This window comes from Marmota flaviventris, chromosome 3, assembly GCF_047511675.1.
Source record: "Marmota flaviventris isolate mMarFla1 chromosome 3, mMarFla1.hap1, whole genome shotgun sequence".
In the NCBI taxonomy this organism is placed as follows: Eukaryota; Metazoa; Chordata; class Mammalia; order Rodentia; family Sciuridae; genus Marmota; species Marmota flaviventris.
This window is the reverse complement of record NC_092500.1, coordinates 6062102-6081210: the sequence shown is the minus strand read 5'-3', so window position 1 is coordinate 6081210 and position 19109 is coordinate 6062102. Positions and strand designations below refer to the sequence as shown.

At 55.3% G+C, this 19109-nt stretch overlaps 1 protein-coding gene across 6 annotated transcripts in view; it reads right to left on the bottom strand.

Moving 5' to 3' along the window:
• Nucleotides 1–18780, bottom strand: part of Ttll1 (TTL family tubulin polyglutamylase complex subunit L1) — a 28867-nt gene extending 10087 nt beyond the window's left edge. The window contains exons 1-8 of one of the 6 annotated variants that reach the window (XM_027954604.2): nucleotides 18622–18779; nucleotides 18039–18099; nucleotides 13815–13883; nucleotides 10502–10618; nucleotides 5960–6168; nucleotides 5237–5417; nucleotides 2332–2466; nucleotides 1979–2087 (exon numbers count right to left, since the gene is read on the bottom strand). In XM_027954604.2, coding sequence (XP_027810405.1) covers nucleotides 1979–2087; nucleotides 2332–2466; nucleotides 5237–5417; nucleotides 5960–6168; nucleotides 10502–10614 — 747 coding nt within the window. In that variant the 5' untranslated portion in view covers nucleotides 10615–10618; nucleotides 13815–13883; nucleotides 18039–18099; nucleotides 18622–18779. Of the gene's footprint in view, nucleotides 1–1978; nucleotides 2088–2331; nucleotides 2467–5236; nucleotides 5418–5959; nucleotides 6169–10501; nucleotides 10619–12509; nucleotides 12566–13814; nucleotides 13884–18038; nucleotides 18100–18621 lie in introns of those variants that run through there. The other 5 variants (XM_071609416.1, XM_027954606.2, XM_071609414.1 and 2 more) reach the window with 5 other exon arrangements.
• Between the last annotated feature and the right edge of the window lie 329 nt (nucleotides 18781–19109).

The following is a 19109-nucleotide window of genomic DNA, read 5'->3' as shown; positions in this document are numbered from 1 at the left end:
GGTGTAGCTCAGTGGCAGAGCACCTGCCTCACACGCATAAGGCCCTGGGTTCCATCCTTAGCACCACATAAAAATAAATAAAAATAAAGGCATTGTGTCTATCTACAACTAAGAAAAAAAAAAAAAAAAGAAAGAAAGAAAAAACTCCGCACTTGTAATTCTCTAACAAGCCTGCGGTGTCACCAATGCGGCCTCGATTCATGAGCAGGGTAATGGACTCAGAGCGGCTGCCATGTGCCCAAGCTTTCGTCCTGGGCTGGGGTGGAGCAAGCCCCAGGGTTCCTGAAGCCGGCTCAGCACTCCTGTCCCCGCATCCCTGCCGATCCGTTCCCCCCATACCACCGGCCTTTGAAGGAGGCTCCATCACTGACCTAGCTGACCCCACTGTGCCCCCGGCTCCGCCTGGCCATGGGGACTTTCTTTCCCCTCTGAGCCCCCTGAGTCATCTCTCCTGCGGTCACCTGGATTCCAGGGACGCAGGTCTGACCCATAAACACCTCATGAGGAGGACTAGAAGCCCCACCCCCAAACACCAGTGACCTTCTCGGTGCCAACAAAGCTCTTACGGTGGATCCTGAGCTGATGGAGCAGGACGGCCTGCTGTGCCAGCTCTGCAGACCCCAAGCCTAGCTCCCCTTGCCCTCCACCAGCCCCTGGAGACAGAGCCCAGGCGCAAGACCTCTCTGTTCTTCCTGGAGTAGCCACACCCACAACAAAGCTCCCTCCCTGACCTCACCACCGCTCCTCCCTAGGACTGGCTTTGGGGACCAGTGGCTGATGCTCGTCCCACAGCCAGGGGCTTCCCTCTTACACTGGTGACACAAAGGCATCAGGAGGTAATGAGTCTGGGGTTTCACTTTCAAAGCAAGAGGTTGAGAACTGTGAAACCAAACCCCACCAGCCTCACAGGAGGGCTCAGAGCCATGATGCTCAGCGGGCGAGGTGGAGTGTGGCTTTTTTTGTGTGTGGCACTGGGGATTGAACCCAGGCGTACCTTACCCCTGAGCTACAGCTACAGCCCTTTCTATTATTATTTTAATTTTGAGATGGGATCTCGCTAAGTTGCTGGGGATCTTGCTGTATTGCTAAAACTGGCCTCAAACTCGCAAGCCTCCTCCTTCAGCCTTCTGATCACTGGGATTACAGGGACTGGCTTTTTATTAGAGCACCTTTATACACAGTAGCTGGATGCATTTTGACAAGATCATGCAGGCATGGAGTTTGATTTCACTCCCCACTCTTCCCTTATTTTTAAGAAATATTTAAACATTTTTTTTAGTTGTAGGTGGACACAATACCTTTATTTTATTTTTATGTGGTGCTAAGGATTGAACCCAATGCCTCTAGGCGAGCGCTCTATCACTGAGCCACCACTCCAACCCCTCCTCCCCTTATTTTACTTTTTATTTTTTATTTTTGGTAACAGGGACTGAACCCAGGGGCACTCGACCTCTGAGCCACATCCCCATCTCTATTTTGCATTTTATTTAGAGTCTCACTGAGCTGCTTAGTGCCTCGCCATTGCTGAGGCTGGCTTTGAACTTGCGATCCTCCTGCCTCAGCCTCCTGATCTACTGGGATGACAGGTGAGTGCCACCGCGTCCGGCTTCCTCTCCCAATTTTGATGCATTTTCTAACCTATAATCCAACGTCAGACAGATCTACGAGACTCGACGACCTCATCGTAGCAGAAGGAACCTCTTAATACTATTATTTCCTTTTATTGTGACAGACTAAGTAAGGCTTAAGGTTGAACGTGCTTGTCCAAGGTCACAGAACTAGAAAGGGGGACCTGCACCTGTGGCCTCCTCTCTCCCAGAGCCCCCCTCTTGTCTTCCCCCAAGCAAGCACTTGGCCCCCATCCCCTGGCGCCAGGGCCTCGGGCCAGGATGCACCCTCCACACCACCCGTGGGCCACCTGTCCTCTCCTGCGGACACAGGAAAGCAGCCCACGCAGCAGGAGCAGAAGGACACTCACCCCGTGCTTCTGGATGGCCACGTTGGTGAGGTGGACGAACATGTTGTCCAGCTCGCTGGTGCTCGGGGTGTACTTCACGGTACAAAACCGGCAGAACCCCAGCTTATACCTGGGGGGAGTTCAACTGACTCAGACTCTGAGGACTAAAAGGAACGGCTTTTGCTTTAACGTTTAAAGGAGCTGCCCTCTTGTTTGTGGGATTCACAGTGGCATCGAGGCCAGTGGCTCTTATTTTCCCAGCACCCACCTGAGCACCCACTGTTTTACTAAATCCCTCGCCTCACGGTGGTGCTAAGCAGGAGGCCGAGTCAGGCTAAGATGCACACCAGCTAGAGGCAAGGCCCGGCTCTTACATGTAACAGCGCAGCGGGCGGTAGGTGGACACCAGAACATAGAGGCGCAGGTCAAACTTTCTCCCGCCGATGAGCAAGGGGTTGCTGATGTACAGCGAGATCACGTAGGCCTCCTTGGTGGACTGAGACACGAACCTGCGCACCGAGAGGGTAAAAGACAGTATTGGCACGACCCATTAAAGAGTGAACTGATGGACCCAGCCTCATTAGACTTAGAAATTTCTGGGCTAGAAACAGCTCAGTGGTAAAGCATTTGTTTAGCTAAAGCCCCGAGTTTAATCCCCAGTGCTGGAAAACAAAATTCCTGTAAAACACACCGTCAAGAAAATATAAAGACGGGCTGGGGTTGTGGCTCAGCGGTGGAGCACTCGCCTAGCACGTGTGAGGCCCTGGGTTCGATCCTCAGCACCACATAAAAATAAATGCATAAACTAAAGACACTGTGTCCAACTACGGCTAAAAAATAAATATTAAAAAAAAAGAAAATATAAAGACAAGCACAAACTGGGAGGAAATATGCTCAAAAGACATATCTGACAAAGGATGGTTATCCCCAAATACAAAGAACGCTAAAACCCAACAATAATGTCAACCATTTAGAGATGGATCAAGACCTTAAAGGTCTTTCAGCAAAGATAGGCACATGGTGGCGACTACGCACAGGAAGAGACGCTCCACCTCAGACGCCATCAGGAGGGCACGATAAACCACCTGTGAAGGGTCACACCAAGCGCCCACCAGGACACGGAGCAACAGGTCTGCACTCACGGCTGGCAGTGCAAAGTGGGGCAGCCGCTTTGGAAGACGGCTTGGAGGCTGTGCTTTGGCACTGGGGATTGAACCCAGGGTGCCCTAGCACTGAGTTCCATCTCCCGCCCTTTTTGTTTTTTATTTTGATAGAGTCTTGCTGAGTTGCTGAGGCTGGCCTTGACCTTGTGATCCTCCTCCGTCAGCCTCCTGAATTGCTAGGATCGCAATTGCTAGGTGTGCCACCATATTCAGCTCATCAGGAACTTTCTAAAGAAACTAAACACACTCTGCCACAGGTCTACCAATCAGACCCCTCGGCGTCTCCCCAGAGGAGCTGAGAACACGTGTCCCTGCAAACCCTGCCCCTGGACCTTTACGGCAGCTTGTTCATAACTCCCCCAGACCAGGAAGCAACCAAGATGTCCTTCAGCAAGTGAGGGATAAATAATCTGTGGTCCATGCAGATAACGGGGATATTAATCAATGGGACAAAGAAAGCATGGAGCCAGAAGACACAGATGCCTATCATGCACTATGACAAAGCTTAACGCACGCTGCTCACAACTGAAGCAGAGGTGAAAGGCTAGATGTGGTGGGATTCCTCCTGGGTGGCACTAGGGAAAAGGCAAGGGGACAGCACAAAGACCAGAGGCTGCCAGAGGCTGGGGGGAGGGGCAGGAGCGGCTGAGCACCCAGGGCTGTGGACAGGGGAGGGTGGGGTGGGGTGGGGGTAGGGAGATGGAAAGCTGGATCTTCTGTTCACCTGTTTTTAACTGTTTCATTGTAGTTGACACAATACCTTTATTTTATTTATTTATGTGGTGCTGAGGACCGAACCCAGGGCCTCACAGGTGCGAGGCAAGTGCTTTACCCCTGAGCCACCACCCCAGCCCCGTCTTCTGTTCAGCTTAGCAGTGAGTCCAAAACTGCTCTGAAAGTACTAAATTCTTTGGGTTTTTTTTTTCCTGGTACCAGGGATTGAACTCGGGGGCACTCGACCACTGAGCCACATCCCAGCCCTATTTTGTATGTATTTAGAGACAGGGTCTGAGTTGCTTAGAGCCTCCTCACCATGGCTGAGGCTGGCTTTGAATTTGAGATCCTCCTGCCCTGGCCTCCTGAGCCACTGGGATAACACGAGTGTGCCACTGCGCCCGGCTGAAATCTCGTCAGCAAAGAGCAAAGGTACATTTAGTTGGTCACAAGCCCCTGCCTCCCAGAGAGAGATCCTGGCTCATCAGGAGACAACTGGGGTGACAGGGATTCAGGGAGACAGTGGGAGGACTGCCACACAGCCCCTGGGAGCCCCCGAGGAGCCAGCCTGGGGAACAGAAAGGTGCGGTCAGATTTAAGTGCACGGCACACGAGCCCCCCCCCACTTCCCTGGGATCTCTTGACACGTGAGACATCACCCCACTGGGAAAGGATCACACCAGGCCTTGCTCCAGGGGCCCCGGGCACTTGAGAGCCGCTGAGGACACCCCAAGGGCAGAGAGGAGCCTGCAACCCAGGAAGAATCTGGACTTGACCTACAACCAGCACATGAGAACCCTGATGGCCTCTGGCGCCACGCACTCGCTGCACTGCCCCAGGCTCCACCCGTGACTCATCCCACTCCCAAGGCAGTGGTGTCATTAGTGCCCCGAGTTTAAACTAGGTCCAGAAGCAGGCACTGCTGGGCACGGTGGCACACCTGCAATCCCACGCCTCAGGAGGCAGAGGTGGGAGGACCCCAAGTTTGAGGCCAGTCTCAGCAATTTAGGGAGACCTTGTCTCAAAATAAAAAATAAAAAGGGCTGGGGATGTGGCTCCGCAGTGGTGCACCCTGAGTTCGACTCAAAGCACCAAACCAAACCAAACGAGAAAATACCAAAAAACCTTCAGCTAGCAAGAGTGGGATTCAAACCCGAGGTCTGAGGCGCCAGCCTCGACGCCTGGCTCTTGTGCCCCGGCAGGCCTCCCGCCAGCCTTGGACCAGTCACCCCAGGGAGAGTCTGGTTGACACTATCACAGCCACAGGCCCCGCTAGGTCACCACACCACAAGTGACACGCAGCTGGAAAGCAGGCAAGGGTCAGCCCGCTCGCGGCCCAGGGACTGAGGATGCCGGCAGTGGCTAACTAGAACCCAGCCCGTGATGGGCGCCGCGCACGCACGTGGACGTCTTGCTGTCCCGGGACCACTTCTTGATCTGCGAGAGCTTGTTGATGAGGAAGATGCCCTTGCCCTGGGCTTTGCCGCAAGGCTTCATGATCCAGGTGCTGGACGGGCTCTTCCGGAACTCCTCCACGAACAGGTTGTAGTCTGCAGGCAGCATGTAGGTGACTGGCACGAAGTCTGGAAGGGGAAGCCCAGTGCCGTGAGTGGCAGCCCATGGGCCGGAAACGGGAAGCCACTGCCTCTAGCACTTGTCGTCCCCCGTCCCCACCCAGTCCCCACCACCGGGGCCTCACACGACGAGGACTCGGCCACTGGAGTCCTGTGCAGGCCCAGTTCCCCTCACTGGGCCCTGAGTGTCCCGACTTTACAGCTCGCACCCCCACTTGGCAGATGAGGAAACCGCGGCCCGGGACGTGGAGGGACAGTTGACCATCCCGCAGCCGCCTCCATCACCAGGTGGGGCAGGGACACAGCGTCCTCCTGGGGCTGGAGGAGCGGGGGGCCCACCCTAGCAGGGAGGCAGGTGTCTCCTGTGCACGGGCACCGAGCACACCCTCCAGCCATCCGTGGCCCAACCCACCCGCCAGACACCGAGGGGACAGAGGAGCCACAGACCGGCACCTACACGTTCTCCCAGCTGAGCCAGCACCCCCACCTCAGGGTCCCTCCCGATGAGAAACTCAGCTACTGATGACCAGCAGCCAGCGGAAGGTGCCCACCCAGGTAGAGGTATTTCCCGTTCTCGTCCTTCTCGGCCAGCGGGCTCCCGTCCTTCTCCAGCTCCTTCCGGTATCTCTTGATGTTCTTCACCATCAGATCCTTGCGGGTGAGCTCGTAGTGGTTGGGGAAGTGGTTGACGATCTGGTCGTCCGAGAGCCGGTACCCGGTTTCCACGCTGAACACGTTCCGGATGGTCTGCACGCTCATCCTGAAACAGAGCTCAGAGGGCTAAGGCCGCCAGTCCCCCACAGCCCCGCGGAGCCCTGGCCGCCACCCCTTGTGCCCCAGTGTCCAGGCACTGGACGGGACCTGACTGTGAGGCAGGAGCTGCTTTGATTCTGCCGAGATAGGAGCCTAATAAATGTTCACTGATCATGATAACATTGGCAACAAGTGCAGTTTGACCCCTTTCAGACTCCAGGGAACCTCACTCACACAGTATCTGCACCCAAATTCAGAAAGATCGTTGACCTTTAAAGGCGAAATCACAGGGGTTGGTCAGGCACAGTGACACACACCAGTAATCCCCGCAGCTCAGGAGGCTGAGGCAGGAGGATCACAAGTTCAAAACCAGTCTCAGCAACTTAGTGAAGCCCTAAGCAATTCAGGGAGACCCTATCTCTAAGCACCACCAGTTTCAATCCCCAGTACCAAAAATAAAAAAATGAAATCACAGGGTTATCTGAGGGCCCTGAGTTAGCACATCATACTCTTGGAAGGCTCACAGAGGAAGGGGCGATGGTAGAAAGAGATGCCTTCACATTTTATCACCACTCCCTGTGGTGCTGGGGATGAACCCAAGGCCTTGCACGTGCCAGGCTCCACCATGGAGCAACAACCCACCCCCCTTTTTTAAATTTATTTTGACACAGAGCCTCACTAAGTTGCCCATGCTGGCCTTGAACTTGTGGTCCTCCTGCCTCCGCCTCCCAAGTGACTGGGACACGGCCTGGCCACCAGCCTGGGCTCTTACTTCTCTTCTAGTCCTTGTCCTCTCTCCTCCTTCTTTCTCTTTCTCTTCCATGCAACTCCTTTGTCGAGGACATCTGTCCTTGTCCTGCGGGATTCACCCAGGCTCCTCATTCACACGTCCCCCGCCCCTGACCTCCTAGGAACTGCCAGCCAGCCTCGAGGGCTGATGAGCAGATCTTTTGGCCAGGCTGCCTCCCACGTGGCGTGTACCCGGTCAGCGGAAACGTGCGGCTTGGGGTCTCCTTCTGGGATGTCAGTGATGGGCAAGCCCCACCGGCCAGCACTGTCCCCAGTGTCCAGCAGACATGGAATGAGCCACGTGTGGAACCACGAATCCTCTGGTAAGGTGGGGGCTGGGGGTGTAGCTCAGGGGTCGTCTGCATGCACAAGGCCCTGGCTCCATGTCTTGCACAACTAAACTAACAGGCAAGTTTTTTAAAATGTTACAAGAGCTGGGCACAGTGGCCATGCCTGTGATCCCCCCGGCTCAGGAGGCTGAGGCAGGAGGACCTCAAGTTCAAAGCCAGCCTCAGCAACTTAGTGAGGCGCTAAGCAACTCAGTGAGACCCTGTCTCTAAATAAAATACAAAAGGGCTGGGACGTGGCTCAGTGGTTGAGTGCCCCTGAGTTCAATCCCCGCTACCTCCCCAGAAAAAAAACAGGTGAGAAAAAACCGTCCTAATAGATCTTATTTAATCCAATATGTCGAAAATATTATCAGCTGAACATAAAGACTACGATGAGAAACCACATTTCTCTTCCCGTGGCCGCCCTCTACCTCCCCCTGCCCCGTCGTTACCAGCAGCAACAGTCCTGCAAGATCCCCTCATCCACAGCAGGTACCCTAAGAGCAGCTCGTTCACGAGAGGAAATCCTGCGTGACTTGTTCCCTTCACTGGCCAGTCTTCAAGATCACAGCTGGGCCCCGCACCCCTCCAGGTGTGCGGCCAGCAGCTCCCTGGTCCCGGCCACTGCGGTGCCGTTCACCCAAAGCGACTTGGGCCAAGGCCATTCCACTGACCTCTTAGTCAGGAACCAGGGCAGGGCCGGGCTGAGCACTCGGACTGAGGTCACCCGGCGGCTTTCCACAGGCACACAGGCTGTCCTCCCAGCCCCAGTGACAGTCCTTACTACGCTCGTCTCACTTATGGTTACAGAAGCTTCCAAACCGCACTATAACTGTCGGTTTAGCACCTGAGCCATAACCACTCAGCTGAAGTACTTGACCTTTCCCACGCTGTTGAACCGAGTGGTTCCACTGTGACCCTGACCGACTCCGAACCTGCTGTTAGCACCTAGGAGTAAAGGTCAAGTCAGGGCTGGGCTGGGGCTCAGGGGCAGAGCGCTTGCCTTGCATGTGTGAGGCACCACACAAAAATAGATAAAGACACTGTGTGCTCATCTACAAATAAAAAATTAAAAAAAAAGTTAAACCAATGGCTGCAGCTCCCACCCTGCGTCTCTGGCTGGGCCTCTCTTGTGCCTCCTGCTGTTGGGAACAGCTGGAAGCCCGTGGTGGCATCACACCTGTGGTCTAGCTAGCCCAGCGCTGATGCGGAAGGCTGGCGTGAGCGCAGGAGTTGGGGGCCAGCCTGGGCAGCGTAGGGAGACCCCAGCGGGATGTTTCTATTCCACATGGAGAAGGAGGCACTCGAGCACCCATGACCCGGTGAGAGCCGCGGGTGATTTCAGAGCGCTGGGTGGCCCAGGGCAACACACTTGGAACAGAAAGTTACAAGTCACTGTGCAACTCAGTCTTTCCTTTCGCAGCACCTATTAAACAAGGCTCTGGAGGAATTAGAGCTGCCCCTCGGCATCTGCAGGGAGCTGTTCCAAGACTTATGAGGGTGCTCAGGTCCCCTAGAAAAAAGGGTGCTATGTTTGCACAGGGCCTTTGCACCCCCCCAACTTTAAATCACCTCTAGATTACTTCCAATGCTCGTGCGAAGGCAATGCCGAGTACATAGTTATACTCTATCATTTAGGGAATAATTACAAGAAGAAAAAGTGAATGTTTGGTACTGCTGCAATTTTCTTTTCCAAATATTTTTGACCCAGGGTTAGTTGAGTCTGCAGAGGTGGAACCTGAGGGTCCACGGGGCAGAGGGTTCTGCACTTTACCTGGCGGAGTGAACCCAGGGGCTGAAGCACCCGGGAGCGCTCCCCAGTCGGCACACCACATTCCTAGACGAAATCTGGCTGTGGCTGGTCGTGCAGGTAACCAGGCAACCGGCATGTCGTCAGAAGCAATGCAGTCATCGCCCACTGACTCCGGATACGGAAGCCGACCGCGGGCCCGCTCGGTGCCCAGGCCCCTGCCAGCCCCTGGGGACTCTGGCACAGCCAGGCAGGATTTTCGCTCTCTAAAGGGTCTCAGAACCATGTAAAGAGGGCACAGGTGGGGACACCAATCCCAGGACACCCGCAGCCCTGCCACCAGATAAGGCAAACTGTGAGCCTCGGAGAGGCAAAGGCGGCCTCAGGGGCAGCGTGTGGACTCGCTCACGAGCGCCCACCTCAGGCCAGACCACCCCAAGCCCCCACTTTACAGAGACTCTGAAACCTCCAACAACCGGATCTGAAGAGACACCAAGCTCTGGCCACCGTCCACACACAGAGGGTGGCCACACAGAGAGGCGGGGCGAGGTGTGAACAGAGGGGAGAATCGGGCTCCAGAGTCTGGATGGGCACCTGCGAACGACGGGCTGAGGTTCGCCAGGTGTGTGTGCGCGCGTGTGTGCACGGGGGTGGGGGGGCACAGCTCGGGTGAGCAAGGTCACGGCAGGGGAACAGTGAGGAGCTGGGGGCAGTGGGGAGAAGGACAGTGGCCGAGGGGGGGAGGACCATCTCTCAGGTCAGCACTGGGCCAGCGAGTCTGAGGCGGGGACAGGTGTGGGGTGAGACTCCTGCTCACCCACCCGGGCCCACTCCTCCAAGAATCACTGCACTGCTCTGGGCAGCTGCAGGTGACCGGGAGGCCAGAGTGCATGACCTGGTTTGCATTCTGGTGTGTGACGCTGTCAGAGGGTGGAGGCCGACCCCTGGTCAGGAGGCCCCTTCAGAGATGATGGTCAACCCTGAGGGAGGAGCAGACCAGGCCCCCACTGTGGCCACCACAGGAGGAACAAGAGGAAGGAGGGTGGAGGAGGACATGGGACCTATTCAACACGCAGCGAGAGGCATCTACAGGACCCTGGCCACTGGAGCCAATGCCCACACGCGGCTTCTCTTCTCCTAGCGGAATCCTTCTCCACTGTGGTCTTCCGGGGCTGATGGCCCAGCTTGAGCCCTGCAGGGCGCCAGAGGGAGGCCAAGGGAGGCACCAACCTCCCCCAAGGCACCCGCCCTGTCCTGGGCACCAACTGCGGCCAGTACGTGTGGGGAGGTGGGAGCTGGGTTGCTCCTGCCCGCCCAGATGCTGAGCGCCTGCCCCCACTCCCCCGCCCCCGCCCCGTGCTTGGGCCGTGGCTCTGGAAACACGGTCCTCCCCGGGGCCACTCTCTGCCGGGCAGGAGGGAGTCAGCTCGGAGGCAGGCTCCAGAGAGCCCACATCCAGTGGCTGTCCTCACCAGTAAAAGTTCCAGTCCTCATTCTCGGTCACCTGGACCCATCCTCTCTTCTCGAAGTTGTTGATCAGCACCGACTTCTCAATATCAGTGACCCATTTCACTTTTCCTGCCATAATCCTGGAAGAGACCAAGTCATCAGGGCTCTGAACCTCGGCCAGCAACCTCCCTCAGAGCAGAGGCTCCTCCAACACCCAAGGCCAGCTCCTGCCCCACCCCAGCGCCTCTGCCCAGCACTGGTCTCCAGCCAAGGGCAATCCCGCCCCCAGGCAATGTCTGGGGGCATTCTGGTGTCACAGCAGGGGAAGGGGACTTCTGCCATCTAGGTGAGCGGCACGGATGCTGTCCGAGAAGCCCTGAGTCCTGAGGCCAGCACAGGAGGCGGGGTCCTGGCCTGGTGGGCGGTAAAGGTGACCCCATCACCAAGGGCACCCAAACAAGAACCAAAGCAGAGGCGCGAGGGGCTGGCGGGCAGGAGGAGGGCAGCCCTGCCCAGGCGGGGGAGACTGGCCTGAGGAGGGCACCGCGAGCTGACTCCGAGGGGAGTGGAGGGCGCCCGCCCAGCACCGATCTCCCCTCAAGGCCCTGCCCCCTCCAGTCACCCTCGACAACCGCAGTGACCTTCCGGGGTATCTGACCACTCCACTCCGAGCGAATGACCAGTGGCCTCCAGTGTACTTGAAACACAGACCCCAGGCTCTTACCTGCTCCTCCAGGTACATCTGGGCCACCTGTCCTTCCCCTCCCTGTCCTTGTCGCGCTGATTTCTTGACTTTGCTTTTAGGGTTTTTGTTTTCAGTTTTGGAAAGGGGGGGAGTGGGGGGGCAGGGAGTACTGGGGGGCTGAACCCAGTGCTTTACCACTGAGCCACGTCCCCAGCCCTTTTTCCTTGTTTTATTGAGGGGGGGACTGGGGATTGAACTCAGGGACACTGGACCACCGAGCCACGTCCCCAGCCCTGTTTCATGTTTTATTTAGAGAAGGGTCTCACTGAGCTGCTTAAGGTCTCACTGAGTGGTTAGGGTCTCACTGAGTGGCTTAGGGCCTTACTTTTGCTGAGGCTGTCTGAACTCATGATCCTCCTCCCTCGGCCTCCTGAGCCCTGGGATTGCAGGGGTGCACCACCGGGCCTGGCTCCCCAGCCCTTTTTCATTTTGATTTTGAGACAGGATCTTGCTAAGTCAAATATTCCTGCCTCCGCCTCCTGAGTTGCTGCGGCTACTGTGCCCAGCTGCCACACTGGTCTTCTCTGCCCACTCTCTCGTCCCCTTGCCCCCTGCCCAGCTGCCCCCTCCCACTCATCCGCCAGCACAAACCGGTCACTCCCTCTGCAGAGCCTCCCGGCCAGGCACACGGGCAGCACCCCGCAGATCTGTTCTGCGACTGCTGCCCCCTGCAGGTCAGGGGCTGGCTCCCCTCACTACGGCACGGGCCACTCCATGCCTGGCTCACACAGGGACTCGGCTCAGACAGACTGACCATCAGCTTCACCCTGCGGCTGAGCGAGGCCTCTGACGACTCCAGGCCTCAGCTTCCTCCTTCAAAAAGTGACTTCACGCGCTCGAGCTGCGCGGAATGCCAGGCCCCCACCCAGCTCCCCAGAGAAGCCTGCTCCTTGCACCTGCACGTGGGGCTCCATGTGAAGAGGGACGAGTGCAGAGCAGGCAAGTCAGGCCTCCAGGAGCCGCCAGGCTTCATGAGCAGCACCTGCTCCACTCCAGGCCAAGTGACGACGGGGCAGAAGAGATGGGCACTGACACAATGGCTGCCCATCCTCTGGCCAGGATGGTAGGGTCAGGGAGGGGGCACTGTGGTGGGATTCTGGACTGTGCAGCTGGGATGTGAGGCCCAGCCCCACCACTCACTGGCTGTGTGACCCTGAGCATATGACTTAACCTCTCTGAACTTTTATTTCCTCATTTGTAAAATGGATAAGAACAGTATCTACCCACGTCCTGGGGCTATAGCAAGAGCTGAATAAATGAACCTACAAAAGCACCAAGAACAATACCTGGCACCAGGAAGGCACTCGAGAAATACTCAATATCAGCTGGGTACAGTGGCTATAATCCCAGCAAATTGGGAGGCCGAGGCAGAAGGTTCACAAGTTCGAGGCCAGCCTCAGCGACTTAGCGAGCCCCTGTCTCAAAACAAAAATAAAAACGGCTGGGGATGTGGCTCAGTGGTAGAACGCTTGCCTACCATGCTCCAGGTCTGGGTCCAATCCTTAGCTCTGCAAACAAACAAACCCCTCTAGATGGTCAGCGCAGGAGGCTGAAGGCCAGGGGTTAGGAGCCTGCATGGGAACCAGACCCAGGGAGCCGCGGGGGCCTGATTCAGACCCAGGAGGACCCTGCCTTTCACACGGCCCACTGTGGCCCTCCACGCACTTGGCCTCCGGCAAGGTGATGCTGATGGCCCGTTTCTGCTTTCTGCAGAGCCAGGTGCCCTGTGGACGGCCACCACTGGTGTTTGGTCATGATACACAAAGAGCACAGGCAGTCACTGCGCTGAAGACGGCAAAGAGCCGTAAGAGCCAAATCCCTGCCAGCTGTGGCCTGTCCCTGCGCCTCAGGGACATGTCAACGCCAGTGACCGAGGAAATTCTACACTTCACTATTTGAAGTCTGCCCCACAGCCCTGAACCCCAGGCGAATCCTGCTCCCCTCTGTCCTCTGACTATGGGAGCCTCACTCCCCAGCCCTACCACACCCAGGCCGTCAGCACCCCCACCTCAGTCACAGGGCAGGACTGAAACCCAGTCTCTGACAGGCACGGGGTGCACATGTGTGATCCCAGCAACTTGGGAGGCTGGGACAAGAGGATGGAAAATTGGAGGCCAGCCTCAGCAGTTTAGCAAGACTGGAAACTTAGCTCAGGAGCAAAGTGCCCCTAGGTTAGATTCCCAGTACAGAAACAAAGTCTCGGCTGGAGTTGTAGCTCACTTCCCCTCGCACTTCCCTAGCAGTGTGAGGCTCGGGGATCCATTCTCAGCACCACATATAAATAAGTAAAATAAAGGTCCACTGACAACTAAGAAATACTAAAAAAACCCAAAACAAAACAAAGTCTCAGGACGGCCTTCGGTCACAGCCTCGCACCTGGAGATGACAAGAGCCGCCTCTTGACAGCCTGGGCAGCTCACAGACTGCTCCAGGTCACAGTCCCCAAACCCACAAGGGGGAGTTCCCAGCCTCACTTTGCTCAACAGGAAGCGGAGCCCCCAGGCCAGGGCTGCCTCAGCCCGAGGGCCCCGCCCTGCCCCTGTCCCACTGGGTGGACAGTCCCTGCTGGGAACAGGTCAGGCCACACCTACCATAGGTCCTTCAGGAACCACTGGGTCACCCAGGTTCTCGGCTTCACTGACTCTGGCCGCTGGCTTCACCTAGAACAGAGTTGACCCTGGGTGAGACGTCCAGCCACGGCGGCACGGAAGCCGAGACGGCCAAGCAAGTGATGAACAAAGCAAAGCCCCACCAGCCAGGGGACGTTCAGGGGACGGGTCCTGTTCACCAAGTGAGCACCAGGAGCCCTCCGGCCTCCTCCCCGGGGTCAAGGTTGCCCAGAGACGCTGCCGGCAGACCATCAGGGCCTGGCGGCCGAGGGCAGAGGAGGGAGCTGGAACCGCTGTGGCAGGGAGGTCCCCTCAGGAGTCTGCGTTGGAACCTGACCCCCAATCCATATGCTATCTGGAGGAGGGGTCTTGGACGTAAATAGGAACATTTGAGGTCGCCAGGGTACAGTTCCCAAGATGGCATCAGTGGCTTTACAAGAAGAGTCTGGAGCCAGCAAGTTTGCCGTCTCGCCATGTGAAGCCCTCTGCCACGTTATGACACGACACACAGTCCTGGCCAGATGTCCTGATCCTGACCCAGAATCCTAAGCCAAACAAATGTGTTTTCTGGGTACTGGGGCTGGAACCCAGGCCCTGTGCATGCTAAGCATGTGCTCTACCATTGATACACCCCCAGCCCTAAACTTCTATTTTTTATAAATTATCTGGTCTCAGGTATTTTGTTACAGCATCAGCACAGACGACAGCAAGAGAGTAAAAAGTGGAGTAGGGGCTGCATCGACTCTGTCCCCCACCCCCATACCCATGGTGACTTTAGTTACATGTCCCTCCCCAGTCAGACCCCTGTGGGGCATCTCTGCACATCAGCACCCAGACAAGCCCAGGCACAGTGAAGGGTTCAGAAATTTCCTGCAGAACAGACAAATGAAGCCACTGGCCGTCACCACACTGCAGAAGGAGGTTGGCTCCTTCCCCACTTAGAAATATGAAGTCCTTTTCCTTAGAACAGTAAATTTAAAAACTGCTATTTGATTGTTTCATTATCACTTTCTCCAATTGCTGGGTAGAAGGAAGAGGGCAGAGGCATTGCATCATGAACTTGACCCGCTCGGCGTCCACTGGTTCCCAGGGATTCAGCATCAGAATCTGAAGCCTGCGGGAGAGCCCCTCCCAGCCAACACCATGAAAACCTGACCAAGGAAGTGGCGCCCTGACCTTCAGGCGGACCCAGCTCAAGACGGTGGCTGGGGCTGCCACCACCTGAGCTGTGCCAACCACAGAGCCACCTGGGAACCAAAGAGCTACTGGTTACTTTCGGAAGACGGTGAGGGTGCCCTCCTGGGCCCACTGGGAGGTAGGACTTCCTAAGGTGGAGCACAGGGTTCCCGAGGTGGCCGGGGCTCAGGGCTACTGCAGTCCAGCTTTTCATCCACCTGCTAAGCACTGAGCGGGTGCCAGGTCTGTCACCAAGACAAAAAGCCAACTGGGACATTCCAGACCCAGGGAGATAAGACACACAGAACATGCTTACGCCCCGTGATGGCAAAGTGCTTTAGCAAGTCGCCAACAAAGCCCCGCGTGGCCGGGAGAACGCAGTTACCACTGCAACCCACAAGGCCACCGTGCGCCACCCAGGCCCGTCTCCCTCAACCTGTCTCCCAGTGGCCCCTCTAGAGCCCCTGGCTGCTCTTCTGCTCCTACACCCACCACATGGCATCCTGTCTGAAGGCTTCGCTCGTCCCTTAGAGCTGCCCCTTCCCAAAGGGCACCTCTCACGAGTGGCCTTCCCTGACCACCCAATCTGTATCCATCCAAAACTACCACATTGTCACTTGACAGTAGTCACAGTGGACCATTTCAAGACACCCAGTGGACACCTGAAACCAAACACAGTACCAAACCCTATACTGTTTTTTCCTATACACATATACCTGGATGAACTTTCACCTTTTCACTTGTAGGACGCACCCATAGCTTTCCTTTGGCGTATCTAAACAGCCAGCATCACCATTCTGGTACTTTGAGACCATATTAAGTAAAATAAGGGTGACTTGAACACAAGCATTGCAATACCTCAAGAATCACTGACAAGAGCATGCTACAGGGACACTGCTACATCGATGTTCATAGCAGCACAATTCACAATAGCAAGACTGTGGAACCAACCTAGATGCCCTTCAATAGATGAATGGATAAAAAAAAATGTGGCATTTATACACAATGGAGTATTACTCTGCATTAAAAAATGACAAAATCATAGAATTTACAGGGAAATGGATGGCATTAGAGCAGATTATGCTAAGTGAAGCTAGCCAATCCCTAAAAAACAAATGCCAAATGTCTTCTTTGATATAAGGAGAGTAACTAAGAACAGAGTAGGGTCGAAGAGCATGAGAAGAAGATTAACATTAAACAGGGATGAGAGGTGGGAGGGAAAGGGAGAGAGAAGGGAAATTGCATGGAAATGGAAGGAGACCCTCAGAGTTATACAAAAGTACATACAAGAGGAAGTGAGGGGAAAGGGAAAAATAATACAAGGGGGACAAATGAATGTCAGTAGAGGGGGCAGAGAGAGAAGGGGGGAGGGGAGGGGAGGGGAGGGGGGATAGTAGAGGATAGGAAAGGCAGCAGAACACAACAGACACTAGTATGGCAATATGTAAATCAATGGATGTGTAACTGATGTGATTCTGCAATCTGTATATGGGGTAAAAATGGGAGCTCATAACCCACTTGAATCAAAGTGTGAAATATGATATATCAAGAACTATGTAATGTTTTGAACAGCCAACAATAAAAAATTAAAAAAAAAAAAAAAAGAATCACTGACAACTGGGTGCAGTGGCTCACGCTTGTAGCCAGATACTTGGGAGGCTGAGGCAGGAGGATTGCTTGAGCCCAGGAGTGAGATGCCAACCTGGGCAACATAGTGAGAGCCCCCCCCATAAAAAAAAAAAGTTGATAACCAAGATGGATACCAAGTAACTACCAAGCAGGTAACATACAGGATGGATACTTTGAACAAAGTGTGACAGATTTCATCACAATAATCAAAACAGCATATAATTTAGAACTTACAAGTTGTTTATTCTGGAATTTTCTATCTTAATATTTTCAGACCACAACTAAACACACGTATTAAAAGCATGGATAAGTGGGACTGTACTTTCTCCATAGCTTGGTTTAGTCCAGAGCTACTAAGGCATGGCTCAAGGACTGGCATCACTTTTTAGAAACAGGTTCTTAGGGTTGGGTGTGTAGCTCTGCAGTGGAGTGCTTGTCTATTATGTGCCAGGCCATGGGTTCCATCCAAAGCACAGACAGAAGGAAGAAATGAAGGAAGACAGATCTGTGAGCGTCACACAATGATGTGTTGATTGACTCTTTAGGACAAGAAGCTGTCTTGAGCTATTGGGAGATTCTATACATGCGCAAATTGGAAGTTAATCGGTCTATTTTTCAGGTATTTGGTGATCATCCTTCTTCAACAGATACATCACCGTCATGAGAGCCTTACCTTCTACTGAATCCCCAGCACTCAGAACAGTGTCTAGCAACAGCAGGTACTCAATAAACATTTGATGAATTAACAAAAATAAATGAATTCCCTCTGCACACGATCAAACAAGTGCTATCTGTGCAAACCCACGTGAATTAGGTGAAGTCCAACTCTACAGCAGCTGCTAGTTCTTAAGAGAGGGAGACCAGTAAAGAATCACCCATAGGGCTGGGAGTGTGGCTCAGTGGTAGAGCGCTCGCCTAGCAAGGGCAGAACCTGGGTTCGATTCTCAGCACTACATAAAAATAAAGGCATTGTGTTTAAAAAAAAAAAAAAAGAAAAGAAAAGAATCACCCATAAAGCTGGGCACAGTGACACACACATGTAATCCTAGCAATTCAGGAGGCCGAGGCAGGAGGATTGCAAGCTTGAGTTCAGCCTAAGCAATTTGGCAAGACCCTCAGCAACTTAGTGAGCCCCTGTCTCAAAATAAAAAAAATTAAAAGGACTGAATATGTGGCTCAGTGGTAAAGTGGCCCTGAGTTCCATCTCCAGTGTAAAGGGGAAAAAAAAGAATCAACCAGTCATGGACACAGTGTTACTACAGCATGCACTGTAAGGATGGGGTGGAGCGGAATCCTTGGGACCTGGGGGACAGCTGCCTGTCACTACAAGCTTACAACCCCAGGAGGTCAGCCGCTTTGCCAGCAGGCAACAGTGCAAGAAGAGCAAGCAGGGGAACTTACAGTCCTGAGAATCATTTCACCCTCCTGGGTCCAGCCATTAGAAAATGGTCCAACAAGCTTTCTTTGAAGGGGAGAAAAGAGCCATCTTGAATAGTTAATAACGATGTAAATGATGGTCACACACCCACAGGGTGTCCACAGCTGTGTGTCACCGTGCCCCTCCACGTCCCCACTGGGTGATGGTGTCATGCTGCACAGCAAGGAGACAGCAGGACCTATCTTTCCTAACTGCCACCAGCCAGCACTGTAACCTGCCCATTAATGTTTCCCAAACAAAGAACCTGCTCCCGAACTCCAAAAAGGCTTAGGACTGGAAGCCAGGTGACTCCCAGACGCCCCGCCACTCCCCACGGCGGAGGGCCAACCCTGCCCCGCCCTGGGAACAGGGAGGGAAACGTCGTGGTCCGGTCCCCCCACCCACAGAAAAACGGGCAGGAAGGGGACGACAGGCTCCCGTTCCCTCCACACAAGTGCTGCCAATGCTCCCTGCAAAAGATGCCAGCGAGAACGGTGCAGGCTGCAGACCGACGGCGACGGCCAGGGACCACGACAGCCTGGGGGGACAAGAATAAGATGCAATTACAGCAATCGGAAGGCACAGGCAGGTCGCAGGAACTCGGGAGGCCGGCGGCGCGGCGGCGGGCGCGACGGTCCTGCAGAACGCGGGTCGGACGAGCCGCACCCAACCGCACGGGCCGCGGCCGCAGAGGCGAGGGGAGGCCCGCGCACGCGCACACGCGCCCGGCCGCACCGCGGCGCCCGGAGGCGGCGGCCTAGGCGCGGGCCAGCCCTGGGTGTTGGCACCTGGGACCGCGCCCAAGGGCGGCCTTGGCCCCGCCTTGCCCGCTGCGGCGCCCACGGGAGGACGCCTCCCGCCGCCGCTGGGCGCTTGGGCCGCCTCGCGCTTCACTTCCGGGGCGGCGCCCTGGCAACCGAAGACGCAGCTGCAAGCTCAGCAACTACTTCCGGGTCAGGCAACTACTGCCCTCCTTGCGTGGGGAGCTTAGATCCCAGGAAATGCTCATCGGTCCACTCTGGCAACCCAGAGGCCTGGGAATGAGACTGAGAAGG